At 31.8% G+C, this 14206-nt stretch overlaps 1 protein-coding gene across 1 annotated transcript in view; it reads right to left on the bottom strand.

Moving 5' to 3' along the window:
- Window positions 1-2835: 2835 nt before the first annotated feature.
- The window catches only part of LOC145293994 (guanine nucleotide-binding protein-like 3 homolog), a 38297-nt gene continuing 26926 nt past the window's right edge, over window positions 2836-14206 (bottom strand). The window contains exons 11-13 of the mRNA XM_080140900.1: window positions 7687-7832; window positions 6894-7059; window positions 2836-3024 (exon numbers count right to left, since the gene is read on the bottom strand). Coding sequence (XP_079997026.1) covers window positions 2909-3024; window positions 6894-7059; window positions 7687-7832 — 428 coding nt within the window. The 3' untranslated portion in view covers window positions 2836-2908. The remainder of the gene's footprint in view (window positions 3025-6893; window positions 7060-7686; window positions 7833-14206) is intronic.

Here is a 14206-nt window from a genome sequence, read left to right on the forward strand (position 1 = left end):
TAGAAAAATGTGTTGCTGGAAGCTTCTAGTGACTAAAGAAATCCTCCGAGACTGAGGAAGTTATTAATGTTAGCGTAATTTTATGAAGAAAACTTTACGAATGCAAAATATTAGGGAGAAAAAGTTTGTGAGCATAGAATATTCATCCATTGTTGTTTGTGTAGCTCCCTTAGTAAGGGATAGAGTATTTCGCCTGTTTACAGTTTTTATATTACACTTTTATTTGTGCTGCTTTTTTGCGTAAACAGTTGAGGTTCGCATGGTGATAATTTTGAACAACGGTTATTCAATCTGCAAAAAGCTGGTTGGAGATCACGGAATTGTTGCTGGGACTGTTTTAATTTTGGCGGGCTAAGCCTTTTATATCAAGTTTCAAGAACATTCTAACCTGTTTACTGCCTTCATGTGCAAAGAGGTAAAAATATAGTCCCATGGATTTGTGTGTCAAAATGATACATTACAGCCATGTCTCTTATGCGATACAGGTTTGTGTAGGTGACTGGAGACAAAATTCCGGCTGTATAGACTTTTCTGTTTACATGACAAGCGACTTGATTTAGCTGGTCACTACAAAAACAACACCCCATAAAATGAAATTAAAAAAACTCTTCACAACTGGAGTAAAGTTTTAGATAAAATTGATAAATAAATTTCACTATTGATTACTTTTTTCATAATGATTTGGATGTAAAAACATAAAAAATAAAAAATTACTTTTCTAGAGAGTTTCAACACACATCCTCCCTCCCACCAAAAAATCTTTGGATTTTTATTTATAGTTAATTACTTGTTTATATTTCTAGTGTTTAAGCATTACATTTTCTCATTTATAATGATATTTTATTTTGAGGTATTAAAATAATTACAAAAAAAATTATTTGCTAATTTTATCAAAAACTCTATTCTCATTCAAGAGTCTTTTTAATTTCTTTATTATTATTATTATTATTTTTTGTTGTTTTGTTTATGAGGGAGTTTTTACGAAAGTCCTCCCCCCTCCCTCCCTCAATTATATTTTTTAAATATTAAAATTTATTTTGTTTTCGAGAGGGAAGTCTTTTTAAAACTATATCTCCCTCAGTATTTTATTTAATTTTCTATCTTTGAGCGATTATCGAGACTCATAAAATGAGGTCCTCTCATGGACATTTTTTTCTTATTCTCACATAACACTCAATGAAACGAAGATGTCCTATTAAAAAAAATCACTTAAAAATCACTTAAATTGACCAAGCAGTTTTTATTTTTATTTTACTAAGAAATTCATATTTTATGATTAAACGATACCTAATGTTTTGATTAGCCATGATATATAAATAAGGGGAAGAAAACTCAATTCAAACTATGGAGATCAAAATAGACCTTATAATGACTACAATTTCCTATTAAAATCTCTAGAAATCATTTTTAAAAATTTGTGAAACTAAACATATTTATTGAGACTCTCATGTTGGACATTTTTTCTTGTTCTCATATAACACATGACACTACTTGTTTATTGGACTAAATAAACACTTTAAAATAAGTTAAAACACTAAAAACTTATTCAACTAGGTAGAAAATGAACTATTAGAAAAATCGATTTTATCTGTTTTAAAGCAGTAAATAAATAAAAATATGTGGGGGGGGTAGTCTCTTTTAAAAACAATATGTCCTTCAAGAATGGTCATAAAATGCGTTTTCAATAGATATTTATTAGCCTGGGTGCCTGTTGAGCAAAAAAAAAAAAAGAAAGGAAAATTGCAAGCGTAAAAAAAAAAAGTTGTAGTAGGCAGGCAGGCTCGAACCCATACCGCAAAGGAGGAAAAGAAAGTGAAAAAAAATATGTGACGTGTTAGCTGTTGCGCCCATTACCAAATCAAAAGTGGCGTAGGTTTAAATTAAGGCTAAACAATCGAAATCGTTCAGTTTGTTCATTTGATTGTGGATGGAAAGGTGGAGATCTAAGGTGCTGAATACTGTTTTGCTTACAGTTCCTTCACTTTTATAGTTCTTCAGTATTTCTATTGTGAAGCGATTTATTGAAATAAAATATAATGAAAGGATATTAAAAAGTATACAATAAAAATTATACAGATAAAAATAGCACAATTAGTGTTTCTATGCACTTTTGAAATAGTTGATTACTTAAAAAGATTTTAAAGTGCTTTCAATAATTCTTTAAAAAGAAGAGTGCAAAACATGTTTTTGATATTTTAAATCACAAATGAAGCATGCATGGTCCCCCCGTGAGTGCACAGTGAACGCGGCATAAAAAAATGACTAAGCCCCCCCCCCCATCCCCAGAGGACGTCAAATCCTGGTGAAAATGAACAAATGGTGCAGTTTTAGGCTTTAACATATGTAAATTTGAGTTCTGCACCATGCAAAAAAAGAAATGACTAAGTTTATCTTTCTTCTGGTAGTGGTATGCTGGAAGCACGTTAGCTGATTTTAACCAGTTTCCCATTGGGGAAAACGCTAATATCAACATTTTAATTGTCTGTCGAGGTAATCACTATTGGTGAGTAAAACTCCTCAGAGCCACAACCTGCCATCAACTGTAATAAACTAAACTAACTCCTAAATTTATTGACTCGGATACTGAAAATCCTAAAAATCTTCTCTGTCGCAGAATAAGCATAAATGATTCACCTTCTTGGCCACTCCTATGACTATTTTGAAAACTACCAACTTCCCGTCTCTAAAAGTTAAAAGATCTTGATGTCTCTCATCGTCTTTTGACTAACCTCACTTTCTCTACTTTTGTTCTGTTAATGATTTATTTCTTCCCATCCCCCTTAACACTCTGTGGGGGACATATATGGTATTACAAATTAAGTACAAAACAGAAGATTTTCACAATTTTAAAATTTTATTTCCAATATTTTATTTACAGATAACTCCATTTTGATGTTCAAATGACAATTTATTTGAAGTAACTATCAACATCATAGTCTGATCCAGAACCCATTTCCTCATCAGAATCCTTATTAAAATCCATACCAATAAGCATATCATCAGCCAATTCTCCAGCCAACACATCTGTGAAAAAAACAAAAAATATTTGTAAACAATTATGTAAAAAAAAAATATATATATAAATGAATAATGTGTGAAGCTTCAAAATTTTCAAATAACAATATCTAGTACTTCGACATAACACTCCTTGGTAAATATGCTAAACAAAATTCTAACTTTAGAAAATGCATACTTGTTATGATGATTAAAATGATGATTATTAAAAACTGGTAGTCAAATTTTATGGAAAAAACAATCCAATAGTTTTTTTACTTAAGAAATTCAATTTATTGAAGTTTTGCTGCCACATTCTGCTAAATAAGAATTCACCATTTGCATCATAAACGATAACCTCTAGTGATAGAGTTATTGCACCTGATCACTAGTGATAAGAAAAGACATTTAGTGAAACAATGAAAAATGTTTTAATTTTTAAAAGATAACTAGCGAGGGTGCTTGGTGTTGCCTGGGTGTTTTGGAGGTGTAAAAGAAAAAAAAAGCTTTGGTAGGTAGGCTTGAACCCGAAGGCTTGATGCAAAGGTGGAAAAGAAAGGGAAAAAAACCCTGATGGCTTACCTGCTTGGCCACGAAGGGAGATTAATGAGAAGCTTTTTAATTTATCGATTAAAAAGTAAACATGACAGGTGCGTGAATTTATTTAGGTCAAACATCGCGTCAACATCATGTCAGAGAGAGAATGAAACCCTGCACTTAAGTTTTGCTGCGAACCAGTTTTTCCCAACTTTGGCTACGTGGTAGTTTTTTGGGTTTTGTTTCCTCAAGTTGTTGGGTTGCAGGGAAAACCAGCTCCCAGAAAAAATGGGGGTGTCCGAATGAAAAGCAATTGTCTGATATGATGGTTTTCACCGCACTGATCAAAGCTGATTTGCTTTCTGGACGTCCGCAGCGGAAAAGTCGAGGAGCAGTGTTCGTTTCGATTAGGATATCCCCCCATTAGGCTAATAAGTCTATTTTGAACTGTCAAGGCAGGATAAGGTGCTTCTAGCAGCTCCTGCCCAGATGTGACAACAGTACTCCATCCTTGGACATACTTGGCTCTTATACAGGTAGAGAATTGCATCAGCAGTGAGATATCTACTGGAGTGGTAGAAGGATCCCACCATTTTTCCAGCTACCTTGGCAACGGATTTGGTGTATGTGTTCCATTTCAGATCAGGAGTAAAGGTCAAGCCCAGAAGCTTGTCAAAACATGGAGCCTCCCCAAAACGAGTCATTCATTTCAGTTGATGCTAGATGGGGGTAAGAGTGTTGATGATGTAAAGATAGAAGCTTGGTTTTAGATGCATTAAAAGTAACCAGCCACCTCTTTCCCCATTCTACCATGTGCTCAAGATCAGAGGAGAGAGAATCAGAAAGAACTTGATCATTTACAGCCTTTGATGTGTTGCCATAAGTGGTAATGTCTATGAATAGTCTTAGGATGTGATTTGGGAGATTATTGATATAGATCAGGAAGAGAGTTGGGCCCAGGATAGATCCCTGAGGGACTCCAGCATTAATACTGTGAGCTCCTGATTTCTGCTCATCAACCACTACTCTTATGAGCCTATCAGAGAGAAATGATTTAATAATTGAGAAGACATTTCCAGCTATACCGTAGCTGGAGATCTTGTGAAATAGACCTTTGTGCCATGTCCTATCAATGGCCTTTGATATGTCAAGAGCAATTGCCCTAGAAAAGAAGCCTCCGTTGAGATATTTGCTAATCCTATGAGATATAATGTTAGCACATCTGCTGTAGATTTAGCAGAACATAAACCATATTGCATGTCACTAAGTGAAGTGGTCGACTACTTCTCTATTTAACAGATTCCAGCAACTTACCCATGACGCACAGGAGATTTATTGGATAATCTACTAGAAGTTGGCTTGATGCAATTATTTTTCAAAGTTTGTGAAATCAGAATAAATTAATTTTATTTTTTATTAAAATTCTATTCAATGATTTTCCCTAATTTTTGGTGTATACTAATAGTTACAACTGATAAGCTTATATTATTCAGACTATGGTTCTCATCTTGAGTGTTTTTTTTTTATTACAATGTTTTGGACAAATGTAACCTTTGACCGTCTTCAGGTATATCTTATTGAATCTGGAAATTTTTCTTTTGAACTGAAGAATCTGTACAGAATTCCAAATAGAACACTTTATTTAATCTACAGCTCTCGTTCTATCAACCATGCCTAGGTAGAATTCTGAAGTAATTCACAATGTATGTATGTATGTATGTATGTATGTATGTATGTATGTATGCATGTTTGTATGTCTGCCTAAAACTTTTGACAGAGATGATGGATTTCACAAGATCAGTATCATTTTGAAGCTCGACGTCTCAGATGACAAATATCGAAAAATTGGCCAAAAACATTAATTCACTCACAACTGGGCAGTTTACTACAAGGAGGGGTTGATTTTTTGCAATCCATTTTTGCAAGTCATCGTATCGGTTGGATTCACTTTGTATAATTTTAATGGTCCAAACTTCTGGTCGCGTCATGGAGTAGGGGTAGAATGTCAGATTTTCTTTCACTTTCTTTTCTGCCTTTGCGTCACGGGTTTGAGCCTGCCTGCCTACTACCATTTTTTTTTTTTTTGCTCAACACACACCTCCAAACACCCGGGCAATGCCGGACACGCAGGCTAGTCAACCTTAAAAGTAAATTTTACTTAGTACTTTACCCATTATGCTACGGGTATTTGCAGATACACCTGGAGAAGGTAAAAGGTTACATCAGACGAAGCATCTTAAGAATAACACTCAAGAAGAGAACAGTAGTCCAAATAATTCAAATTATCAATCCTCCTTTAAAAAATTCAGAAACTGCATATAAGTATGTATTATCCATAAGTTTTCTTGTTATTTTATTTTGATCCATCATATTACCTATTATGAATAAGCATTAATAATTTCTTGGAATTTGAATATAAATGTTGTTAGACATGTGTGGCAGTTATATATGAATGTGAAGTTAAGAATTCCATCTTTAATTTTAATCTGCTGATAATTTATGAGTGGAGTCTTGTTGTATCACATTAATTCTAAGGTTGCCAACATTTCTTTCAGTGGCCCTCAATACTTACTATTATTATATCTTTATGTATATTTTTACATTTAACTATATGTTTTTTTAAGAGAATACCTATGTGTTGAGTTGTTCTTTAATAATTAGTTACCTATTTACAAAACTATGCATTTCCCAAAATTATGGCGTCATAGTCATCTACTCTATTTTGGGAATATATGAATTCCGTTCTTGTTCAGAATTTCTCATATATTCAAAAACAAAAATAAAGAAAAGTCTGTATAAAGTACATATCTGTGACAGAATGAAAATATCATATTAAAAAAAAAAAAAAATAATCACCTAAATTGATCAAATAGCTTTATTTTTCACTAAAGAGAAATAATCAAATTTTATGATTAAGAGAGGGGCAACTGTCTCGCATTGCTGTCTTGAAAATAATCTCAAGAAACAACCATTTAAACTTGCGAGATTTTTTTTTGTAATGTCTACGAACTCCCATTAATCATTTAAAAATATATATTTTTTTTTTTAAGAAAGGAAACAAAGGACTACTTATCAATTTACATAATTTTGGGAATGTATTTTTCATTTTGTCACGAGTAGGTACATACATCATGCAGATTTTTCTTGTTGTTAATATAGGGGGAATTTTGGACAAGAACAATGAACACATCCAGACAATATTCATGAAGATTACAGCAAATTGTCATCATGGTCTCTGATGCACTCTATTTGTAATATTCTGTACTTCTGCAAGTCTACAACTGTGTTATCGCATTTATTACCGACTCTACAGGTTTTGTGTGATTATTTAATAAAGAGTTTTAATTTTATAGGTCACATACCAGCTTTCTTTTTCTTCTTTTTCATCTTCTTGTATTGTTCTTTGAGATTTTTATTCAAATGTTCTCCTTCCATTTTGTTTGGTTTTGGAAGTGTAGATGTCGTCGTGGGCAAACTGGCAGTGGAATTGGTTTTGGAATCTCCAAGAGATATCGTTACATTTTCCAACTAGAAAAAAGACAAAAAATGGTAAGTATATAGATTACATATAAAAGAACATAAAAATATCTCGGTACTTTTTAGGAATATATATCCAAGAATATTTCAGTACTTACATCATCAATTCAGAAACTGGCAAACATTCACAACCTGAATATATTATTAGATTTTCTTTTTTTTAATTATTTAAAGTTAGCCTCTCAGTATATGCAAATGGTATCTCCCTCCAATTCATTCTTTTTAAATCTCGCTCTCTCTCCTTCTCACACAAGAATTTGATTTGCCTCTTGTTTGTTAAATTCTTTAAAACCAAATTAGCGTCTACATAGTTCTCAATCAACAAGCAAGCACTAGGGGCCAACAGCGTAAGCATTGACGAAACCGCGGTTACAAAGATGTACATATGTATAATGTTATGCACCCATGACAGTAAAAGTATGTAACAGTATTTAAATTAACTCTGTAACAAAAAAATATTAGTTATGGTTTGATGCTTGTTTACATATATAAAGAAACTGTATTAATACTATTAATGCGTTGAGTTTGGATGAATTATGTCCCTTTGATTATGGCCATGTTATCTAAAGAACAGGCAGACAGGTATAATAATCTTGATCAATTAAAAAATAAAATTACTTCTTTCTTGTTTTCAGTGTCCATTTTTTCATCTTTCATTGGGTCATTACAAGTAACCAATTGCTCAACAGAATCATTTTCCATCGGGCACGACACAGGCGATGAGGGTTCAATTCCAAGGTGAGTGGGATTATACGGCTTAAGAGCTGGAGACAAAAAAAAAAAAATAAAAAGATCAATTAGTAACAAATTTTATTTCTCTTATTAGTTATCTCAAATTTTAATTTCTATGTGCTTATACAGTTCAAAATAAAATAAGGAAACTTATCAGTGAAAAATATTAATGCACACCAAAAATTATGAAAAATAAGTGAATACAGTTTTAATAAAAAATAAAATTAATTTATTATCTAGAGGCAACAAACTTTGAACCACAAGGCATTGTAGCATCTTCATATTATAAGAGAGATAATCTATGACGTGCTGGCTTAACATGGGTTGTTGTTCAGAGTTTGTTGATTCTGAATAGTAAATTAATGGCGCTGTTTTACAATTTGTCATTGTTCTGGGAGAAACAACTCTCTTTTTTCTAAAAGATCTGTTCATTTTTTCATGTCTTAGGACGCTTAAACCAAGAATATTTTTTTATTAAATCAAAACATTAAAAAAAAGAAAAGAAAAGAAAGCGGCAATGAATTTTTTTTAATGTAACAAAGTCGATAACATTAATAATACAAAAATGTAGTCTTTACGCGATGATTAAGAGAATCGTTTCTGTTTTCATATCGTAATTTATGACGCTAAAACCAACAGAACAGCGTACCCGAAAATGTATAAAAGTTGTCATTTTAAAGGTAATTGTTGCAACTTATGTAAATATTCAACCAAACTGAATGAACTGGTAATGCAATATTTTGTGTATAGAGCATGAACTAGTTCTATAATAGTCAATAGTCACTGGTCTAAGGAGTGTTGACTGAAAATTTACCTAAGTTGCAATCTAGTTTAGCAAACAACTTCATGTGTTTATTGGACGTTTCCAGCATATTTACCAATGTTCTGCTACATTGGTATTTGTACAGACTCACTTTATAATAGCAATCTAATTCCCCCACCTTTCCCTAATATATTTGTTGAACTTATGTTGATCTGTACTAAGTCAGTGGAATTCAGCTTTGATACAGTTATGTATAGCCAGATCGACGGGGTTCAGATGGGAAGACCCCCTGGGTCCGGCATTAGCAGATATTTTTGTAGGATTCTATGAGTCAACACTGTTTAGTAATATATTGAATCCCTCAATCTATCTATATATAATTATAAAACCCAAATGACCTTGTAACGGGTGTTGTAACCCAACATCCGATTTACGACTTCCAGTTGCGCATGTGTACATAAACAAATAATCAATGCGACAATAAAACATTTTATTTTACTGTGTACGTTTTCAGCATCCCAATTGTTTTATTTTTTTGCGTTTAAATTATCCAAATAAACAAGTGTTAATACTCTCTATACATTTTTAACATCGTTCATTTCCGTATTACGTTTAAGTTATTTTAAAGCAATTATCTTACAAATAAATCTACTTTAACCCGTTTACAACTATAAGAGCATTTTATAATGGCGATTTACCCACAGCCTTCAATTTTTTTAAAATTTATTCTCCATTTTTTAATACACCTTTCTTATAAAACATTCATACATTTTCTTCTACATTACCAAAATCAATAAATAACCCTGAAAATGTTTTTTTTTTAATTTGTGTTACAAATAAACAATCAACGCAACAATAAAATGTATTGTTTTACTGTGTATGTTTTCAGCGTCCCAACTGGTATTTTCTTTTGCGTTTAAATTAAAAGATATATCAAAATTTGAATTTAATTTTAAGTATTATGGTATCTGTTCATGCACATTTAACTATGAGTATGGCAAACCACTTATAATATTTTCATTCGTAATAGTTATTCGGAGAATTTGATTAATTATATTATTACTAATCAAGTAGAAAAATACAATTCTCCCATAGCGCAGGGTCCGTTCAAGTGTCTTGTTTATTTAAAACTACCTTGGATTGGAGTTACTGGTCAATGTTTGGGTAGACGTATTATTAAGTCTGTAACAAATTGTCCCCCGTCTGTTGTATTACGGTTGGTTTTCAGTGTAAAATCTGCATTCCCCCTGGTCACTAAGAACAGTTTGCCCCACATCATGCAAAGTAATGTTATTTATCAATTTAATTGCTAGTGCGCTGCTGGCTACGTGGGTCAAACCTCCTTAAACTTGCAGACACACATCAACCTACATATACTAGCAATACACATGAAAAAATTGAAATAGCTTGAAATATTTCAATATTGGTATGCATAGAAAGAGCTTGATGAGCTAAGAAAGAATCTTTTTAAATTTTTTAAATCTGATTAAAATTAAGGAAGTTATGGCTATTTTTGTGCCTCACACGTTTGGATATTTTTCCCTCTTTAAGACCATATGCGTTTCGTCACATTTTTTACACTACTTTTTCAGTAAAAATGTCATATCTTTGTTAAAACACAAGACTAAGAAATGAAATTTACCATATAAGTGTATTTTTGTACAAGGAATCAGAATATGCAACTGAAAATCTCCCAAAGTTTATGGTTTCCAAATAATCTGCAGTAAATGTGCATAAATATGCAGCAATTCCTTAAAAATGCCATGTATCCATAAACAGAAAAGAAGTTGGAGAACTCAAAGTTAAATTGTAATGTGCTTTATGTACAAAAAACTTAAATCTAAACATAAGACCATTTAAAAATGAATATATTGCAATATTTCTTTGGTATTATTGTAGATTAACACCTTCTGTTTAACCCCACTCAACTCCTTCTGACCACCCCTCCAAAATGTGATTCTACCTTTTTAGGAAATTATGTATAAAATGCCATGAAAAACTTTAATGAAAGATAAACAAATTATTTTAGAATTGAATGTAAAATAATTTCCTAATATAGGTCATTCTAGCATTTTAGGGCAGTTAACTGTTTTTTTTTTTTTTTTTTTTTTTTAAAATGATTATGTGTAGTTTTAAGAGGGTTTCTATGCAATGGGAATATGGGGAGGGTTGCCATTCGGACTTTGAATTAATTGTAGGGGCTAAGGAAAATTATGTGTGAACATACTGAAAACTTGACAGAGACAAAGCTAACAAAAACAATATTAGAGGGGGGAGCGGTTAGTTTCACAAAAATTTAATGTAAAATAATTCACCATTTCCTGGCCATTCTAGCATTTTAGGACAGTTAACCAATTTATTTTCATGTGTATTTTTCTTTAAGGAAGGATCTATTTTTTGTTTGTTTTAGATGCTTGTATGTGGCTTACAAAGGTATTTTATTGGGGGGGGGGCTTGCCACTCGAACTTAGTGTTATTGTTAGGGTTAAAGAGTGTTTTAGGAATACGAACCGTTACTTCATTTTTGTTTTGTTGTCCTAACTGCAAAATGCTGTTTCCATTTCAAATAAATATTTTACAGAAAGATATATATATATATATATATATATATATATATATGTGTGTGTGTGTATTCGACAGGTAAATAAGTCAGAAAATGTTATATTTAGTTTTAATTTAATAAGAAACTGCGTTGCGAAATTTCAAAGAAAATTCCATAAATTTGTTGATTTCTATTTTCGAGGTTGAATAGGCCGTTTATACTACGCTGGAGCAGGTTGTAAAAATATCTTTCGCTTAATAAGTAGAAAAAAAAAATAACGAAATAAAAAGCTTCCTAATTGTAGTTTGATGTGTTTTCTTTTAAAATTTCAAGAATATTGATATAGATTTTGAGGGTTTGTATTACTATACACAGATTCGAAAAAGTTGTCAAAAAACAAATATATAACAAATAAATGTTATCAAAAGCAAGTTACTTTTCTACATAACTGGATAATTTTTTAGTGTTTTTATTTAATGTAACATGCTTATTCAGCTTGAAAACAGTGTTTACCGATGTTTTGGAAAATTTAAAATGGCGCCCGACTCCTGAAACGGTAAGTTTGTGGAAAAGAGTTAAAAATAAAAAAGTAGACAAAATACTGCTAGAAACTCGCTCAATATATGTTACCGTGACATGTGACATAGGCTGACATATATTCGGTGAGTTTTTAACAGTATTTTGTATAGTTTTTTTTATTTTTAACTCCTTTTCTCAAACTTACCGTGTCAAAGAGTCGGGCCGGGCGCCATTTTTAATTTTCCAATACATCGGTAAACACTATACGTTTTTCGAGCTGAATAAACATGTTACATTAAATAAAAACAATAGAAAATTATCCAGTTAGGTAGAAAAGTAACTCATCTTGCCTTTGATAATATTTATTTGTTATATATTTGTTTTTTGACAACTTTTTCGAATCTATGTATAAACGAGATTTTGATACTTATTTTGATTTTGAAAAAAAAACATTTGTGGCTGTTCGCAGTAAAACATTGTTTTTTGTCCTGCCTTGATAGAGTTCAAAATAGACTTCGTAGCCTCGTAGGAGATGTCCTTTTCTCCTCCTTGCAACCTCTATCTCACAGAAGAGATGTTGCGAGTTTGTCTCTGATGTATCGTTATTTTCATGGAAAGTGTTCAACTGAGCTTCAATCTATGGTCCCCCCTCGCCAAACTTTCACAAGATACACTCGTCTAGCTGTAAACACTATCAATAATTTCCCCCACTCTTTATCTGTGCCTAAACCTAAACGTAGATTCCATGAACAAAGCTTCTTTCTTAGAACTGCACGCCTGTGGAATTGTCTTCCGTTTTCCTGCTTTCCAGCTGACTACAATATGGTTGTGTTCAAGTCTAAAGTAAATAAGTTCTTGATGAGCCGTTCCATATAAGTTATTAAATTTACCAAATTTTCATTACTAATGATTACTATATTGACCAATTTCTACTGTACACTCTTTAACCCTTATCCTTGAGTGGCCTCTGGGCCTTGATAATGTGGTGATGCCTTTGTAAAAAAAAAAAAAAAAAAAAAAAAAAATTCGCTGTTCAAAACTAATTTAAAGAATAAAAGTGCATGCAATCTACAAAAGTTTATTTTGTTTTTTTAACCATGTTTTTAAATTTGACGAGAAATGTGAGAAATTGCAACAGATTCAATGAATGTCCGCGTATTCAATCACCGCGAGCGGATATTTTGTCAACACGGTTTTTTAACAAATAAGAAATAATATTTTTATTATGTTTGAAACAACTTTAATAGTTTATTTTGAAAGTATATTCCATAAATAAAATAAAAAACCCACTTTAAAAACAGAAATTACGATTTTTTTATATTTTATTCGCAGTTTTGTCTTAGGGGTGTCAAATTTGCAATGGCGATTTTCCCAAAGATTCTGACACTGCTACAGATTCATAATGCCGAATTGGTTGGGATTGTTATTATACATTCTGAAAACCGAATAGTTCTAAACTAATGTTATTCTAATAACAAAATAGCTCTAATTAAACATATAAGAACATTTATATTCATATTTTCATGTTTTTCTTAATTCGTTCTTGAATAAAAATTAAAGAACGCGTGTTGTTTATACACTGTGCTGTGCTATGGCTGATTCTACAGGCTGGAGCTGCTGCTGCTGCTGCTAGTACTTCATTTGACCAAATTCGAGAAATAGCAACAATTTTTTTTTCGGGTAGGTCCTTTTAAATTATCAATTACTGCGGTCCTACTCAACATAAAATAATACTTTTAATTGATAAAGATAGTAAAAAGATTGATTTACTTACTACTGGGTGTCCGAAGAATTTTTTTTGTAAAATGTTCGATACTAGTCATATTAAAGTTTTATTTTTAACACAACAAAAAAAGAAATGGTCAAAAATATTTCGGACACTTGACAGTATTAAGATTAACACCTCTACTGATTGGTTCCCAAATTTCATGACGAAATTCTTCATACAATCACGGTACGGACCTTTAGCAAACAGGGGGGGGTCATTACAAAATCTTACCGAAAACGCCATTTTATGACGTTCACATTTTTATCACTTTATTTGCTTAAAACTCTTAAAATAAATAATGTACATTCATATTTATTAATTCATTTGAAAGTATACTCATTTCCGAACAAAACAGTAGTAATTTGAAGACTTGAAGTGCTTTGGTTTAAAAAATATGGCTATTTTAGTAGAACTACCTTGAAATCTGTGATTATCCAAAGCGTTTTTTCGTCCGTGTGTATTACTACATATACCGGCAGAAATTAGACTAGGCAAGCCACGCCATTTTCACCCTTCTTCTGCCTTGGAATCTGCCATTAGTCAACATTTAATTGAAAATCAAGCTTGTGCCAATGCTTATAAAATATATTGCTTCAGAATATTGCACCGAGCTGACTCTCAAAATTATTTAAAAATGTCAAATTACACTTGTGGAGAGTGATCTATTGATTTTAGCTTTACTGGAAATTTAAAATCAATGAATATTTAGTATTTTATCATTATTACCAGCAATGGAAGATTTTACTTTAAAAAAAATAAAATAAAAAAAGACAATTAAAAGAATCGTTTGGGTATCAGAAAATAGGCATCAATT

The sequence above is a fragment of the Euprymna scolopes genome, chromosome 2 (genome assembly GCF_053919585.1).
Source record: "Euprymna scolopes isolate OS-2025 chromosome 2, ASM5391958v1, whole genome shotgun sequence".
NCBI classification, from domain to species: domain Eukaryota; kingdom Metazoa; phylum Mollusca; class Cephalopoda; order Sepiida; family Sepiolidae; genus Euprymna; species Euprymna scolopes.